The sequence below is a fragment of the Nicotiana sylvestris genome, chromosome 1, assembly GCF_000393655.2.
Source record: "Nicotiana sylvestris chromosome 1, ASM39365v2, whole genome shotgun sequence".
NCBI lineage: Eukaryota > Viridiplantae > Streptophyta > Magnoliopsida > Solanales > Solanaceae > Nicotiana > Nicotiana sylvestris.
The window spans coordinates 105,309,493-105,326,599 of NC_091057.1; the positions used below are offsets into that span (position 1 = coordinate 105,309,493).

At 36.5% G+C, this 17,107-nt stretch overlaps 2 protein-coding genes across 2 annotated transcripts; one reads left to right on the forward strand and one right to left on the reverse strand.

Moving 5' to 3' along the window:
• Positions 1 to 4,672: 4,672 nt before the first annotated feature.
• On the forward strand, positions 4,673 to 14,619 carry LOC104245914 (nuclear pore complex protein NUP62). The gene is made up of 9 exons (XM_009801618.2): positions 4,673 to 6,351; positions 7,231 to 7,312; positions 8,413 to 8,491; positions 8,861 to 8,983; positions 9,682 to 9,759; positions 11,076 to 11,179; positions 12,532 to 12,619; positions 12,740 to 12,838; positions 14,151 to 14,619. Exons 1-9 carry the CDS (start codon positions 4,824 to 4,826, stop codon positions 14,244 to 14,246), a joined length of 2,277 nt encoding a protein of 758 aa, XP_009799920.1. The 5' UTR covers positions 4,673 to 4,823; the 3' UTR covers positions 14,247 to 14,619.
• Positions 14,620 to 14,748: 129 nt separating this feature from the next.
• Positions 14,749 to 16,805, reverse strand: LOC104245915 (uncharacterized). Its single transcript, XM_009801619.2, has 4 exons — positions 16,337 to 16,805; positions 15,598 to 15,718; positions 15,426 to 15,522; positions 14,749 to 15,308 (listed from the first exon to the last, which is right to left on the reverse strand). Exons 1-4 carry the CDS (start codon positions 16,615 to 16,617, stop codon positions 15,031 to 15,033), a joined length of 777 nt encoding a protein of 258 aa, XP_009799921.1. The 5' UTR covers positions 16,618 to 16,805; the 3' UTR covers positions 14,749 to 15,030.
• Between the last annotated feature and the right edge of the window lie 302 nt (positions 16,806 to 17,107).

A 17,107-nucleotide genomic window follows, 5' to 3' on the forward strand; every position in this document is an offset into this window, starting at 1 on the left:
TCAGTTATTCAGGGAAGACAAGTTTTGACAAAAGATTCTGCAGATGTTGGACAATGACATTGCCGATTTTAGACTTATAGGTGAACGAAAACGTTTCATACTAGGTTGTTAATTCATATAGGCATGCTTTCTAGGCGTTGTTGACTTTAAAAACATTGTTATTGACATGCATAAATCCTATAGGCAAGTCATCTATATGCAGTTAGTTATTTAACTCCTATAAACAGGTTTGCCTAATGACAGATGCACATGCAAATTGCAGGAAGTCCTATAGGCATATTATCTATATGATATGCAGAATTTCAGAAATGACTTATGGACATGGTCTCTATATAATACAGAAGTGCAGAAACCCATAGACATGGTCTCTATATAATGCAGAAGTGCAGAAACCTATAGACATAGTATCTATATGAAACGTAGAAGGGCAGAAGTATAATAATTCCCTATGAACATGATATCTATATGAAATGCAGAAGTACAGAAGTATAATAATTCCCTATGAACATGATATCTATATGAAATGCAGAAGTGCAGAAGTATAATGATTCTCTATGATATCTACCCCTTTTGCATGCATGATTCCCTCCTTTTTCACTAGAAATCCCCAATAGTTATTACAAGTTATTACAACCCGGAATGAAATAAGAAAAGCAAATTAAAAGTACAACCAAGGGGAGCCTAATTCAGACTCCATGTCTGAAATATGAGATGAACCAACTCTAAAGATCATGATCCAAAGCCTTTCTCTCATCTTTGGATGTATCAGAGTTCCCTAAGAGCCTCATATAGACTCTGGGTAGTGCTCACACCCAAATGTTACAAAATTAAGAACATAGTGCAGTGTGGAAGGGCCAGCCCTCAAGTGTCCAAGTTCAAAGGGAACTTAAGGTCCCAAGGCAAGGCTCACAAGAGGGGGGCAGAACCTAGAAGCTAGGAGAGAATGCAAGTGCAGAAGTGAAATTCTAAAAGGGGAAAGGGGGAAAAGGGAACAACTTAAAAATCAATGCATATAGGGGTATAGAGGAGTAGGGAATTTACAAGAACACAAGAGAAGCAGGCTAATGGGCATACTCAGCAATGGGATATGCTGGCACACCCTCCAGCCTGTTAGAGGTTAGGACTACATAAACATATTAAGTTAAATATTAAACTCTACATAAGCAGTAAGGTAGCCATGGATATAAAAACTTTAAGTAAACACATTGGTGATGCTGAAACTAAAATTAGGACATACCAGTTTTAGAGAAAACAAACAAAGAGAAAGCAGTAGTCTTGTAAAGCCAAAGTGCAAACGAGCAATCAGAATGCTATGAGTTTAGAAGAGAATTGTGAAGTCTGAAGTGTAGAAGTATTGAATTGAAGGTGTCCTAAAGTGCAGAAGGGTCGTGCCCTTTTATAGTGCAGAAAGCAAGTAGAAATAGGTAAGAAAATAGTTTGGAAATCAATTACACAAGGTCTCCCTTTAATTAAGGGATTCTGATTTCAAACGGGCAAAATAATTAAGGAAAGGGGTCAATCAAACACTTTTCCAGAGCAGTACAAGAGGGGTAAATACATAGAGGTTTATTTAAGGACAAAGTCTTGATAATACACGGTTTGTGCAATAAGGAAAGGAAATTAGTTAACAGCTAGTGAATCAGAAATTGAGGATTTCGTATGAATGAACCAGGTAAGAAAGATGGGAAGGATTTCGACTTAAGTAAAATCAATACCAATCAATTAAACTTATTAGAAGGAATTCTGAATCAATCACAAGTTGGAAAACCATTTTGAAGAAAGATTACTTATATATAAAAGCACACAGACACGTTAAACATGAAGAAATTTGTCATTCTATTCAATAGAAGAATCTAGTGTAGGAGAATCAGAATTGTGTAGAAACAAAAGAAGTTCACACTTAGTTCATAGACCAGAAATAAGTCTGAAAGAGTCAAGGGTCCTCAAACAGAACCCTAGTTTGATCATATGACCAAACTCAGAGGAAATCCCCAAATTCTAGGGTTTCCGACTCGAGTCAAATACAGAGATGAGGAGGCAACATGCTCAGAGATTTCTTTTCAGAATCTCATGAGAAGACAAGCAAATACAAATAACATTCAAAGCAGACAAAGTGTAAGAGCATAATGAGAGAATAGTCACGATAGTAAAAGAAACGTGTTTAAGAAAACCTTTTAGAAGGGACTTAAACAGAGTTCAGTAGAAGGCAAACAAAACTTAAGAACTCAGTAGGAAATACATACAGTAGAAGAACACAAAAATATCAGAAAAGCATAGCAAAAGATCATATAGGAAAATACAGCAAGATAAACATGCGAGCATGGTACAAAACACAGTAGAAAAGCAAAACACAGAAGAACATGTATAACATAAGAAAGCAGTAGAAGCACATGCGTGACAAATATACACAAAGAAAGGAAAAGAAGAGTTGGATAAACATTTTAAGCTTTTTCAGAAACCCTAAATCGGAAAGAAGTAATTTTTTGAAAGAAAAATTGGGGAAAACGTTTAAAAACTCAAGTAGAGCACATATATAGAATAGATCTAAGAAAAAATTAGAGAAAACCGCGAATAGCTTAGGGCTTCAGGGGAACCCTAAAACGAGAAAGGCTTTGAAAAGGTTCGATCTGAGTCGGAGAGGTTAGAACCATGCTTAAACCATCATTGTACGCCGGAGCAAAACCGGCAAGGGCCATAGAACCTTGGATCTGTAGAGATCTGAACGGACACCTTCGAGGTCAGACCTAGGACCTTCGAATACCAAGTGTTTGAGAGTAGAGGGAGATGAGTTTAGGCCATCCATGGCTTGAGATGCCATGGATTCCGGTGAGCTTGAGTTAGAAGACAGTGAGAGAGGCTAGGGTTTCGAGAGGGTTCGAGAGAGTTTTAGAGGAGAGGGATTTCAAAGGCGGCTAATAGAAGAGAATGCGGGAATTAGGGTAGTCATTGGGGAATTAAAAAGGTAAGGAATGATTGTGGCCGTTGATCAACATGATCAACGACCTAAATTAAAAGAGAGGGCCGGACGGATCGGATAAGCAGGTCAGGGGTCGGGTTAAATTGAAATTGGGCTGGGTAATTTGAGATTTGAAATTAGGTTATTTGGGGATCAATTTGGGCTATAATTGAAATAGCCAGTTTTTACCTTTTTATTTTATAAAAATACTAAAATGACTTCTGAAAATAAATTAAAGGTGCTAAATTAATTAATAATATATATATATATATATATATATTATTATTATATTATATTAAAAATACTGGAACCAATTTTATAATTATACGCGCAGTTAAATCTTAAAATAGGCTAAAATTACAATTAAATTCAATTTAACTTTTAAAATACTAAATAAATTTACAAAAATGTGCAAAAATTACCTTAGCTATATTTTGGTATAAATATGAGAATAAAATAAATTATTCACCAAAATGATGATTTTGGGAATAATTATTAGTTTTTGTACTGTTAAAATAGGGCAATAAATTGATTTTAAAATCTTTTAAAATTAGGAAAAATACTAAAATGTTTGGATATACCTATATATGCATACATATGATATTTTTAAAGTATTTTACATATATAAAATATACATAAAAAAATTGGGTATCAACAGCTGTTTTCCCTCAAATTCGGATAACAATTAAACTTATATTGGGGTTTTAAGGATATGTGATTTCGTCCAATACCAATTGATAGGAAAGAAGATAAATGAATAAATTAGAGAATAAAATAAATCAAACCAGTATGCTAGCCTGGTCTCGACCTCGACTCGGGATAGTCTCGAGGTGGAATAGTAAGAATAATAAATGATAAAGCAACTCCGATGAGCAGTAAGTGAAATAGCAGGAAAGTAACAAGTGTATATATTCTTATCAGTGAACAATGAATTGATGAACAACAGAGAAAAATTATATTGCTTTGATCTGTATCAATGTAAGGTCTCTACAAATGATAGGGACTCCCCTTTATATACTATAGGAATTCTAATTATAGTACAATTCTAACTATGAAAGTCAATCCCATGATTGATACAAATAATCTCCCTTGATTTGATCTGCTCCGAGATTTCCGTCGTGATCTCCGACCGGTTACAAATATCTCGCCTTTCAGTTATTGCACCTGCTCTTGGCCTCGGTCTCGACAGACACTTTAATCTTTGGACTCGATGCCTCGTCTTCGAGCTCGGGTCTGATTCTTTACGAGGTCATCCTTGCCGCAACTCCCTCATCTTGATCAAATAGCAAAATCGGGTAAGCCGATTTTGACCGTATACACTCACTATTAACTTGATTTATGTGAATGATTAACCATGAAGGCAATTAACTTAGGTTTTGAGTTTTCAAGAAAGATGTATGTTTGTGAAGTTATTGTTAAATAAAGTAAATTTCTTTTGAAAAATTTCAAACTCAAAATTTCAAATATTTTAAAAACTTTAAAACTCCAAAAAGAGTATTTGGAAAAATATTTTTGAAAAGTTAGTTATTTTAAAAAAATATCTTTTAAAAAATAGGGGTAAGTTTTGGCTACGGTAGATGTTGTCTTTTGGACAATCTAGGAATGAAATTCTTTTTGTTTTGCATGAACTTTTTTTCTTTTCAAAAAACTTTGTTTCCTAAAATTGTCCAAAGACATAAGTTGGAGGGGCAAAATTTCAAAACAAGAAATTGGACAGGGCCAACTGCTCGGCTTATTCTCTACGCAGTTCGCCCATTGAAAAACCCTCACTATCCCCTGCTGCTACTCTCCTTTCCTCTCCTGCTCCGGCGGTGAATTTTGAACAAGTAAGAAGTAGGATACACGCGCCACCGTAGCTCCGATAACAATGTCGACAGGCTTTTCATTCTCCTCCTCTTCTTCGCCCTTCTCCTTCTCTTCAAACCCGTCTTTTTCCTCCACGCCTAACACCGCTGCTGCTACCGTTTCTTCCTCATTTTCCTTCTCAAACCCTAACCCTAGCCCCGCCACGTCTGCTCCTTTTGGATTTGGCTCTTCTGCTTCTTCAGCCTCTTCCTGTCCTTCCTTTTCTTTCGCCGGTTTCGGCTCTTCTTCTACCGGTGCTTCTACAGCGTCGTTTGGCTTTTCATCTAGTGCTTCTTCTGGTTCCAGTCCCACACCCGGCTTATTCGGATCTTCTTCCGGTTCGGGTACCACTTCAAACTTACTCGGATCTTCGTCCGGTTCTGGTACCACTACGAACCTGTTCGGATCCACTACATCTGCTAGTAGTTCCCCATTGTTTGGGACAACTTCAGCTACCGCCGCTGCCAATTCATCCCCCTTCGGTAGTTCTGCACTTTTCGGGTCGTCAAGTACTCCGTCGCGGGGCTTGTTTGGGTCGGTCTCTGGTTCGGGTTCAAGTTCAAGCTTGGGCTTATTTGGTTCTTCTTCATCTTCTCTGTTTTCATCACCATTAACTGCTTCTTCTACTGCAACTGCAGCAACTACTACTAGCACTACTTTTTCTTCCACCACTCCATTCGGTTTTTCTGGTTCGGCCTCATCAGCATCCGCATTTTCTTCACCGGCATTTTCGTTTGCCAGCTCAGCAGCTGCCAGTTCAGCATCTTTTGCCCCGTCATTTTCACAGTCAAGTGCTGCAACCACCACTTCGGTATCTTCTGCACCGGGATTTTCACTCGCCACGTCATCAACTAGTTCAGCAGCACCTGCAGCGTTTTCATTATCAACGCCAAATTCACCTGCACCTGCATTTCCATTATCAGCGTCAAGTTCAGCAGCACCTGCATTTTCATTATCAGCGATAGTGTCTAGTTCACCTGCACCTGCATTTTCATTATCAGCGTCAAGTTCAGCAGCACCTGCATTTTCATTATCAGCGAAAGCGTCTAGCTCACCTGCACCAGCATTTTCCTTTTCAACTGCATTTGGGACCACGCCAGCTTCAGTCTCTTCATCATCGCCATCGCCTTTTTCAGCTTCTACTTCTCTGTCATTTTCAGTTACAAAAGGGACAGGAAGCTCTGCAGCCGCTTCGAGTGCTCCTTCACTGACTACTGCTTTTCCATTTAATACGTCTTCCAGTACTGCTTCTTCAAGTGCAACCCCGGTGTCCAAACCTGCTAGTACCGGTTTTTCAATTGCTTCATCGCCTTTGTTTTCGACAGTTACTACTACTACTACCACCAGCATTTCTACCACTGCAACTGCTACGGGAGCTTCCTCTGCTGTTTCTACAACTAGTGGAACCGGGACTGGTTCATCTCTGACATTTCCTGCATTTAATGCTGCACCCTCTTCTTCAGCTTCAACAACAAGTGCTGCTGCTCCAACCACAAGTTTTTCGCTGTCTAGCAAAACATCTGCATCAACTGCGGCTGTGCCAAGCTTTAGTAAGTTTCACTAGTACTTTTGGTTGAATGTTGTTGTCTATATTGTAGCTGTTGTATCATATGATAACTAAACTTGCGTATGATTGGACTCTAGTGGCCAATATACTTTAATGGAACTTTAATTGATTAATGAAGTGAAGTTAGTTGTTAAGGGAACTTCACACCCAGACTGGTGGATTCGTTGTCTATGACTTCAGAAAGTAAAATGGAAGGCAAAGCAATGCTGAGCTAAACTGACACATCGAATCGAGGAAGAACTCTTTTGAGCTTAAACTGGGTTGTTTAATCTCAATAGTAATTACAAAACTGAGCACTATATACCTGATTTGTTAGGATAAGAACAACATTGTGAGATCATATGGAAATGTTTGAAGAACTTTAATACGTTTACAAGGACTGATGGTAGTAGTTTGCTTAATCGTTTACACATCCTGAAATAAATAGTGCATCGTTTATCTTCTGTTTTGAATTGCTGCTACCATAAGAGCCAAATAAATCATTGACTAAGTTATCAAATGTATTTTGCTGTTCTTTTGATGAAAAATAGTAAGTGATAATATTTTTTGTAGTTCGTAAACATTTAGTTATTAATTTCAAAGAATGAAATTATCATCCTTTTTAAGCTCAAAGTAGGGTGAAATTGACCCTCATAAAGCAAACAACAACAAGTAAGCCTCATAAAGCAAAGCAGACTAAAATTTTGGGAAGGAGGGAGTGTACTATCAAGTAATCAGTTTTGTAAGTGTGGCAACTCTGGTTTGATAATGTCATTTCCCCCTATGTTACTTTGTCCTGTTTCAAGCAATTCATAGGTATGAAATTTTAAGTGTCATTTGTTCAATATCATGGTTATTATAAGGTTTTTTCCTTACTCCTTAGGTGTCCCAAGCACAACTTCTGGCGCTGCAACAAGTTCAGCAGCTCCGACATCATCAGCCTTGACTGCAACTGCTAGTAGTGGGTATGTATTTGCTTTATTGTAAAGTAACTTAAAACCTTTTTATCTGACTGAGTAAAGCCCCTGGGTTATGTCCCAGTGAAGAGAGTTTTGTAGATGAAAAGTGAAAAGTAAATGAATGACTTTGTGACTGCAGTAGATAGTTGATGAGTTCACTTCAGCGTGTGTGGTTGGATGGAGCAGCATTTTTGGGTTTTCTTTGTGATGTAACACTGTAATAATTTATTTCAAAAAAGCTTTCGGGCCTTCGCAGTCCTCCACTGATTGACTTTTCAGATCATTAGGCCTCCAAATATTGCAGAAAGCTTATCCAGTTACTGTTAGTTTTGTATGGCTTGCTGGTCTCTTATTCTCCTAACTTCTTTCTTCTAATTCACAAAATTCCTCAAATCTTGTAAGGAAGTATGTGAGTTCCTTTTTGTCACCGTGAGAACTATCAAGTTTAAAGCTCTAAATTGGAACATATTAGGATTACAAAGGTTAATTTTTGGAGCACCCACAAGGTTTCTATTAGTGTAGGCAATTGGCTATTATGTTTTGAAAGGCGATTAAGTATTATCTGTACAGAAGTATGTAGGTTCTGTTTTTCTTCTTTTTTCTCTGGATGCTACCTGTATTGTTTTCCAACATCAGTAAATTCATTATTGTATCCTAACCCAAAAAAAGTTCCAATGATCACAAAGAAGTCAATGGGGAAGAAGAAACTAGAATTGCTTGTCAATACTGTTTAATGTTTATCGTGAATTTGTAGAATAGTGCAGCGCTAGTCACAATTAGTCCTCTCAAAAATCACCTAGGCTGGATTCAGTTGTAATAATATAAAAAAAAATATGGTTATTAAAAAAAGTAGTAATATCAAATAAGTTCGCTTCTGTTTGCTTCCGTGGTAGTTTTATTTAGTAAAGAGAAGAGTCTCTTCTATTATGAATTAAAGAGTTCTTCTGCTTCTCCTTTCCCTGCTCATGTCTAACTGTCTAAAACACACTATTTTTAGAATTTAATTGCAACTAATTAGCGAATCTATTAATCAGTTGAGTTCAAATTTTGCTGTGACCGGCTGTATGTGCATTAGCTTGACTTTGAATTTGTCCCTTTTTCTGCAGGACTACTTCAACTTCTACTGTAGCTGCCACTTCCACACCGAAATTACCTTCAGAAATTACAGGAAAGTCTGTAGAAGAGGTAATATATGTGCTAAAAATTGGGTAGTATGTTTTTCACTATCTTTTCCCTTGTTAGTCAAATTCTAGTTTGATCCAATGCACTTAGCTTTGGATTACATGTATTGAACTATAGGCTTGATTCCTTGAACATGCCGAAGTTTCATTTTTTTTGGCGGAGCAATGTTTAGCAAAAAATTAATTATATGAACATACTTCACAAGGGAGGATAGGTGATAGAGGCAGTAACTTTAGTATTTTCTTGGTCGGTTGTCGAGGCTTTTTCAGTGGATTATCACCCATCCCTGTTTCTTGTTGAGGAATTCACTTTTTCCTGTTAGTTACATTGTTACCTATTGAACTTATTGCATATTCCTTATTTCAATGAAAGATCATCAAGGAATGGAACGCTGAGCTGCAAGAACGCGCTGCAAAATTTAGAAAGCAGGCTAATGCAATAGCTGACTGGGACAAAAGGATCTTGCAGAACCGTGATATTCTTCTCAGACTAGAGGTAACTCGAAGTTTATTTAGTGGGCGTTTGGACATAAGAATTATAAAATTCCAAAAAAGGGTAAAAAAAATTTCAAGTGAAAATGGTATTTGAAATTTAGAGTTGTGTTTGGACATGAATATAATTTTGGGTTGTTTTTGAAGTTTTGCGAGTGAAAATTTTGAAAAACAGATTTTTGGAGTTTTTCAATTTTTCGAAAATTTGTAAAATGCATCTTCAATTGAAACTTGGAAATTTTATGAACAAACGCGGATTTCGGAAAATATTGAAATTTTTTTGGAAAAAAGGGAAAAATTTCTTATGTCCAAACGGGCTCTTAAAGTCGGCATTCTTCTTTAAATTCTAGATGTAATTCATGATCTCTGTAAATGCATTTCTATTTTGTATCTGCTGTATTCAGTTAGCTCTAAGCCCCCCAAACCTCCCTCAGTGGTGAGAATTTTTTTTCAAATTTCCTTGTGTAACAGTTAGGTAGATGTTTCCTATTAAGAAATCTACTCGTATTCTTATGAGATTAATAATGGAGCACTATGTTCATTCTAGTTAAGCTCTGCCGCTAATTTTCTGTTAATAGAGTTACTAGTAGGATTGTAGCCTTGTTCTTTAGTTATGGTTTGGTTAAACATACTTGTATAAATTGCGTCCTCAGTTATTTCATAGGAAATTTGACATCTGCAATTACGTTTTTACTATCTCAGAGCGAAGTTGCAAAGGTTGTTGAGACACAAACCAGCTTAGAGCGACAACTGGAGCTAATTGAGACTCATCAGGAAGAGGTTACTTAATGAGCATTATCTTTTCCTGCAATTTGAGTCGTTCATTTCATGTTCTAATGTCTAATACTTTATGTGATTGTGAAAGCATTCCATGCTTATCTCATCTTGTGCAATTTTAACCAATATATTGGTGGTAAAATGCCTAAAATGGTCTTCTGAAGACGTGTTTCCAAATCCTAATTTGGTTGATGTGTCTGGAGTAATTGAATGAGATTCTTTGATACCCAACTTGTGCATGCTTTCAGTGTCAATGTATCATTGAAGAAAGCTGTTATTAGCCGGTATCAATAACTATGCCATTCCAGATCCATTAAGGTTGCTACTTTAATCTTATTCATTCTGTTCTGCCTGGGACCACTACATTCCGGTACAAAATGCTTTGCCTTTAAGGCAACTCAGTGGTTCTCTGTATCTTATAATCTCTTGCACGTATAACTAGTTTAATCAGAATTAGTTTGATCCTTTGCTTCCGTTGTGTTTTAATCATGGCTAAGTATGCATTGATGTCGAGATTTTAGGACTTCCCTCAACGTGCTTTATTCTGCCTGGTCCTTAATCATTAGATAGGCCTAATGATCACTCTCGTGTAACATGGTTGTCCCGCTCTATTGAACTTGCCTTTCAATTTTTCAGATATCTTTCTATCCCTTGTACTATGGTAGCGCTACTCAATTCCAGCTGTCATATTTCAATTCTAGGCATCATAGGTCTTCCTACAAAGAATCTGACTAGGGTATGTTAAAATTATAGAGTATTTAGAAGGATTTATTAGTCCATACACCTCTCACCTGTTTAACAAGGGCATGTTTTGGCGAAATGAATTGTCAATTCAACATCTATTTCAAGTTCATATAAGTTTAGATCTTCTGAAATCTTCTCAATTTGTCATCCATGGTTGAGGATGGACTGAGGCAAGGCATAATATTGTTTACCTTGTATATATGATGAGTATTCCCCTTGGGGTAGGGGTAAGGTATGCGTACACACTACCCTCCCCAGACCCCACTAGCGGGATTTCACTGGGTTATCGTTGTTATTGTTGTATATATGATGAGTATTGTGTTAATTGTTGAGTGGATCTTCTCTACCTACTTAAGGCAGTGCTTAGCAGTTGCTTTGTTTTCTTTCTTGTAACTCCTGGTTTGTGATTTATAGTGATTATCATTTTAAGGGACATATACTATGGTAATAACCCCGTGCATTTATGATACTCATCGGTAATTAGCTTTGTTGATTCTATGTATACACTGTGCTCTAACTTGTTCTGGAATGATGTCGTGGCAGAAGTTCATTCTCTTTTTTCTCACTTCTGTTAGGTTGACAAGGCATTGCAAAGCATGGAAGAAGAAGCTGACAGAATTTACAAAGATGAGAGAGGTGTGATTCTTGATGATGAAGCTGCATCAACAAGGGATGCAATGTGAGTGCATGTTTGGTTAATCTTCTTTGTTTCTTGTTTCTTTGAAGCCATCGCATAATGATGGGCTTTCGAAATTCGTATCCAGCTTGTTAATAGTATTAGCTGCAAAAATCTCATTCCATTTCTTTGACTGGAGTGGTTAATGACCTTAAACAAGCATGATAAAATGCATTATGTTGCTGTCTTCTGTTTCCATCTTAATGAGCCAATTTCAATTGTAGTAATGAAGATGAAATAAGTAACAAGTAATTGAGATAATAAGCCCATTCTTTCATGTAATAGCAAATGGTCAAGAATTTTTTCGTGGAGCTTAAACGTTGCAACATCTGCTGAGACATTAAAGTTCCTTCTTAATACATTCTTTTGTAAACCACTTTACAGATAATTAAGTTAGTTATCATATATATGTGCTTTAGAGTAGTTCCTACGTATTCCAACCAATAAAATGAGGGTTCTTTTTGTTTGGATTATTTCCTCGGATTCTATAGACTTTCCTGATTTAATCGGTTTTGTCAATGACAACAGGTTTAGCTTCAAAAATAATTTTCTGGAGCTATTTCTTCAATAAGATATGATTATCTTAATTAATTTTTCCTAATCATGTATTTATATCATCTGAATTTATTGTTATAATCCAAAACAAATAGGCCGTAAGTATGCTACCAGGTAAACAAATTATTTTTATTCCCTTTCTAAGATCCGGCAGCCTCTTCGTTTTATTCCAATTGCTGGATGTGGACATGATGAGCGTTGAAGCTTGAATGAAAATAATTGGAGAGATAAGGGAGTTGAAAAGAAATAAAATGAGGCAATGGGAAAAGAAAAGAAAGGAGAATCAAGGTTGCTTAGTGCTTGGTTTTATACATTTTTCAACAACGTCCACAGTTCGTGCCATGCTACCTTGTTTGTCATGTTGCACTTGTGTAATTTTGGAATTGTACCACGCTGTGATTTCGCCTAGTTTTCACTTAAAATTTTTATTGTTAAAAAAAGGAACCTTCTTTCTATATACGTAATAAGTAACAGAGAATGAAGTACATTTTAATGCAAAAAATTAAGTTTATTAACCTGAAGATTAAAAGTATATATATTTAGCGGCAATGGTTTCCATGTGAAGGTGATATTACCCATTTGCTAGTGCAAAAAGTCGGGCCATAAAAGGTAACTGTTGATTTGATCTGTCCTTTAGTTACTCCAGCAAGCAGAAGCAAGCTCGTCCACTACCTTGTGCAGTCAAGAACTAAACTTTGGTTTTCTTAATCGTAGATTCTTTCTGCCTCTTTTATCCTCTATAATCCTCCACCCAGACATATTGTAATGCATCAATATCTGAGGACTTGGTGAAATTTCAGGTATGAACAGGCTGAGTTTGTGGAGAGGGAAATGGAGAAGATGACAGAGCAGATCAAGTCAATCATTAATACACTTAATGCGAGCCAGGTCTTGTACCTTCATTTATTTCGGCTTCCACCCCTGACCTTAGCATTATGACTAGATGGTGTAAAGTTTATACAATATACTGGTTTTATATTTTTATGTTTATTTTTCTATTTCATTTAGGGTGGAGAACTTGAGGCACCAGATGGAATGACACCGCTTGATGTTGTTGTCCGAATCTTAAACAATCAATTGAGTTCACTGATGTGGATTGATGAAAAGGTGAACATTGCCTCTCATGCTTTTTCTGGCTCTTGTTTTGTAGCCTAAAAATGAAATCAGAATGAAAAGTAAGTACGCTGGACTAGTAAACGATGTGATTGGAGAGAGGTGGAGAAAAAAAAAAAAAGGGAAGTCTTAGTTTTTCAACTCGATCTTCCAGATAATCTTATGGAACAAAAATGGCGATATTGTTCTGTATAAGTCAAGAACTTCTATATTTGTGAAATAGATATTGTCAGGAGACATTGCCATCCCTAATACAGTTTTAACAGAGAAGATAAATTTATAAAGTAATTTAGAGTATGCGGGGTATTAGCAGCTGTTTGACAATTCAGCTGAAATCATACTCATCTTCCCTTTACATTTCTTTTTGGATCATTTTGTTGATATGATCTTAAAAGGCCTCTTTTATGATTTTCTTAAGTGTCCTTGATATTGCATGGTAAGGTAGGGTATGATAGGCACTTGTAAGTGCTAAATCGGAGAATCATTGATCTTGCAGGGTGAGATATACTAATCTAGTAAGTTTCTAACTATTTAATTCAATTTACTATCCATTTTAAATTCACAAGCACCAGAGAAAAATCTATAGATAGGACAAGGTTTTGAATTTAATTCTTATGAATAAGCACGAAGAGTCCAGTTTTGGTTAGAGGCTAAAAAAGGTATTGTCAAAAAACAACACCTACATGCGGTTCAAAGATTTAGGAAGGCATCACCACCTCGACTTGTCAATCTGATGAATTATATTTGCCGGTGGGAATCACTTTCTTGAGGCCTGTGGTTATATTCCCATGCATCTACTTTAGGGCAAAAGGTCCATTATACCTCTTCTCTCTACTACCCCAAATTCTGCCTTATGCCCAAAGATTGTTCTAGTAAGCTAACTAAGTTCTGTTAAGCACCACTCAATTTTATTCAGGTATCTGTTAATTTGTCATAATATGTAATTGTATGTCAAATGACTTTTGACTTAAGAAGCAATAATAGGTGCTATTCTGCCATTTCATTTTCAGTTTATCTTTGTAGATTCATTGCTTCTGTCTAGGTACAGCTGAATTTGTACCACATAGTGAATGCTTTAGGGATCTACTATTACTGATACTGATTAATACATAGCCTACGTTTTTACCATTACAGGTCTGTTTTCTACTGTTCATTTGTGAATAGATTTAATTTTGTTGAAGGCGTCGCCTGGATGCAAGTTTAGACTTGAACCCAAACCTTAATAAACTGAATATAGAGGAGTTATGGTTCTTTCTAAATTTACCTTAAATATCAGAAATTAATGATACCATTTACATTTGTTCAGGCTGAAGAATTCTCTTCTCGTATTCAGAAGCTTGCAAACGAAGGATCTGCTGCCAATCGTGAATTAACGGGCCCTAAATTATGGTTGACTCGATGATTGGTGCACTCTGCTAGGTGCTGTGAACAGTTTCATGTAGAAGTACAAATCTGAGGGAATCTCTCGACTCTTGTTGGATCTCTTTTTCCAGCTATGTGTATGCCATTAGTTTTCAGTCAGAGATGTTAGATCGTGATACTTTTCAAAGGCCTCACATCTGAGTGGTGATTGAAGTGCTGCAAAATCTAGTTTTCTGAAATGGTGCTCAGCCTTGTTCAAAATCTTCCTTTTTTTTTTGCCTATTGCTGTCAAGACAATGATGATTATGAAATGTAGAGGAAATTCAGGAAAAACCAAAATTAACAGATTGCATTGTTACATCTGGTCTCTTATGAATATACTAAGAGGTTGAGCATAGTTCTTCATCACCTCACCCCTTTTTTATTCTTTTATTTTTGTTGAATTCGAGTGATCTCCAAACTGAAGCATAAAAGTACTAGTGATGGTTTAATTTATGACGACATCAACAGCCCAGAACGAATTAATACCATACAATTTGGGGTGGGAAGGAAACTGATTGTGATTTCCATGAGAAAAGAACTATGGAAAGAATGAACTGCTGTCAGAATACTGCCCTATACGAGAGGCAAAAAGAGATTGGCGTTGGGAACAAATCTAAACAAAAAGAATGCCTTCGGGTAATATCTGGAGAACGGGAGAGGGAAGCAATTGTGAGGGTTATAACTTATGAAAAATTATTCACAATAGGTTTTTTTTTTTCCCTCTATATCAAAGCATGTAGCAAATTTGTTATATAAAACACTCATGAGCGATTTGAAGCCGATCAAGCTCCTTGGGTTCTTGTCACGACCACAATCAACAACAGAACAACTGATAAAAGGAAAGAAGATCTAAGCTTCTCTTCCAAGAGATCAGACAGTTCTGAAGTGGGGTTTTCTTTCTTGGCTGGTTCAAGTATTTCACTGAATATTTCACTCAACAATGATCCCACTGATTGGATCAGCTCCGCGAGTTTTGAAGTTGTGATGCCCATAATCCATTTCACTACCAGGGATCCGATGTCTGACTCCTCAGTTGAGCTCTGAGATTCTTTCCCTTCAGCTGTATAAAAAGAGTAGAAGAGTGAAAACAACAGCTTTTCCTATCAGCACACTACAAACCAATGTAAGGAAAATGACAAAGTGTCTACAAGGAGTTAATAATATGATCCATGTAAACCTGCACATATGAGTGAGCCTTGCAGATTCTGAACAGCCTTGTTGTTCATCGTAGCTTCCCAAACAGCTCTATCACTAGCTAAGGAAACAACCAATCTCTACATGCAAATAAACTCCCTTCAGATACATATATAGATCAATGACATATCAAATGCAGGAATAAAATGTCACACCTGAATTGGTGGTTCATTTTGAAGCATACGAAAAGCATCATAAAATCTTGCATATCCATGGGACTGCAGCAGACTCGACTGATTCATCTCTTCTTTAGGATCATTACACCCACTCATGAAACTGCAAAAACAGTATATAAGATTCAAACAAGTAATTGTTAGATGCAAACTGGGAAAATTGTTGAAAGGCTCTAATTACCATACTCTCAATTTTTTCAAATTTCGGATTTGGGAGAATTGGATTCTTCATCTTTTAACATTAGGGAGTCTGGGTTATAGCTTAAACTTATCTTGCTGCCACATCAACATGAGTATTAGCACATTCAATTTAAACCATCCAATTAACAATTGATCCGATACTAGAAAGATTTGGCTTCATAATCCTCTATATCTACTTTTCTCTCTTCAGTATTTAAAGATTCGTCATAATTTGGCTTCCGTGAGCCGAGGGTCTATCTGAAACAATCTCTTTAACTATACAAAGGTAGGAGTAGACTCTGGGTACACACTACCCTCCCTAGACCCCATTTGCGGAATTTCCCTGAGTATGTTGTTGTTGTTTCAATCTGAGACAACCCTCCTACATAATTTGGACTTGGTACAAGCTATGTTGGGAAGCACAAAAAGAAAGTTATTGATTAGTCAAAGCATTCCAATAAACTATCCCAAAAGAAAAAGAAAAAAAAAGAATCAATTAGCTTTATCGTAAAAGCAAAGATTATTCATTTGATCATTTTACCTTTGGAGATCAGACATAGCCTTTTCAACCTCCCAGCTAGATGGCACAGAACCAAATACCCAGTCATAAGGAGACCCTTTTGTTCCTTTTTCATCATCAAATGATTCAATATCAAGAGTCTCAGATTTTGGCCCATAATCAATACACCGATTCTTGACCCAAGATTCTTCAAAGGATGTGTTACAAATTGATGACAAAGAATGGGGAAAATTGAAACTGGAAGAGTTGTTGGATAGTCCTACTGTACTAGTAAATGGTGGCAACATGGCTCCTCCCCCCATGTTTTGGTTTTACTCTAGACTAGAAGCTATGGTTTTCCTCTTATCCTTTTAAGTCAACTCTCAGAAGTGAGATAGTGTATTAGTGTGGGCGGAAGGTATCTACACTTTTCGTAAGAATGAAGAAAAAGGGAGATGTGTAACATTCTTGTTGGTGTTGGATAAGATATTTTAAGCCAATAATCTCGGATATTACTATATTTTCTTCCTCGAAATCCTTTTGAAACAAGTCACCCACTGTCCGTATATGTATCGCGGCTAGTAAATGTAACTCTAGGATAAATAGTAGTCACAAATTAAAGTTAGGTTGGTTATTATCTTTTCTCTTGATTATGAACACATGATAAGAATGTTTGTTTTTGCTCTATTTGATCATGTATCTTAGTGACTCGATCCTCATAATTTGGTATGAATTTTAAATTGTTTAATTATATATTTGTAGTATGTTATTTTTCAAAATGTTATGAATGACAACAACAATAACAACTCAGTA